Raw genomic sequence first — 1,445 nt, 5'->3', positions numbered from 1 at the left:
CCACCGTGAAAAAACAAACACACACACACACACACACACACACACACACACACACACACACACACACACACACACACACACACACGACGATACATGATCGGATGGTTGCGGGATTCCTGTATCTAATTCGGGGAAATGATTTGTGAATCGCGAGACAGGAGGAATGATCCCAAAACTGAAGGGACGGCGGGGGCAGTAATATTTACCTTGACTTGATTACAAGCACACACATTCACACGGGGTGGGTTTAACCTTGACGACACTCTAACCTCTCGGCACCCTGGCCTCTGTTACCCAAGCTCGCATCTATCTCTCACCGTGCATGCCATCCAATAATGTCAACTACGAGCTCCTGTCAGTCTGTTTTTAAACACAAGGACAGAGACTCAATTACATGGCTTTTAGGGAGTCATCCTGCACCCAACACAAACACACACGCACGCACGCACCTGCTAACGGTTGTCAGATTTGCTGGCAAAATGTCAAAGGTCAAACCAATATGCATTCCAAAACAATCAGCGGGCTTCCAGCTCACTGCGTTGTTTACATCACTTGATTAGGATGACATACTGTTACTTTTTATAATCTGTAGCACGAAAGCTACAAAAAAAAAAAAAAAAAAAGACGAATGAACAGCATAATAAAAGACAGTCAAGTGCTCAGTTTTGTGGTGCCCTTAACTGCTCACAGACACTCAATTTGCAGCAAGTAACAACATGAACACCACGACAGAAAATGAACACCAGCAAGCTGATCGATCCTGGAGTCTTCCATACCGCTGATATCTGGATCGTGTCTTTATTTTTTTTTCCAATTTGACACCCCCACACCCCACACACACACACACGGAGTATATATATCGACTTCTACGTCATTTCAAGCATGAGATCATGGATCAGCCGGACAGTACTCATCGGACAATAAATGCCTTCCGAGTGTGACAAATGCATTTAGCAGACAATTATAACTGCTTGTTGTGCATGTTTCATGTCACTCTTCCTCTGGGACCGACACTTCTCTGGCAAACATACAAAAGGACCCAAAATAACGGCGAGGGGTTGAGCGGGACATCAATCTGTGGCAGATCGACGGCCGTGTAATCCTAAACCTTCACCTTCCTCTTAATACCACTGCCCCCCAACCTCCGCTCACTCCTTAATACCCACACATACCAGGACAGAGTTGGCCCACAACAAATGGTCCGCCGACAAAGGGCAGAGTTCGGGCAGTAGCACTTGAGCACACAAATCCGCAAAATATACCACACACACACACACACACACACACACATTTGTGAACATACCCAAAAATTTAGACATATGTACGACAAATAGATGAAACCAAAAATTTGGCTTGGCACAATTGATAGGAGTCATCTCTTTTTTGACTCGCTCCCTCCTTGTCTTTGAAACCTGCAACCTTCGACCTGACTCGACCCGCCACAT

General features: G+C 45.5%; 1 protein-coding gene across 1 annotated transcript in view; it reads right to left on the bottom strand.

The window, feature by feature from the left end:
• Positions 1-1,445, bottom strand: part of pola1 (polymerase (DNA directed), alpha 1) — a 36,873-nt gene extending 35,428 nt beyond the window's left edge. Inside the window, exon 1 of the mRNA XM_019863106.1 lies at positions 1,432-1,445. Within this exon, the coding sequence (XP_019718665.1) occupies positions 1,432-1,445 (14 nt within the window). The remainder of the gene's footprint in view (positions 1-1,431) is intronic.

This window comes from Hippocampus comes, unplaced genomic scaffold (genome assembly GCF_001891065.2).
Source record: "Hippocampus comes isolate QL1 unplaced genomic scaffold, H_comes_QL1_v1.1 scaffold360, whole genome shotgun sequence".
NCBI classification, from domain to species: domain Eukaryota; kingdom Metazoa; phylum Chordata; class Actinopteri; order Syngnathiformes; family Syngnathidae; genus Hippocampus; species Hippocampus comes.
This window is presented reverse-complemented; position numbering and strand designations above follow the sequence as displayed.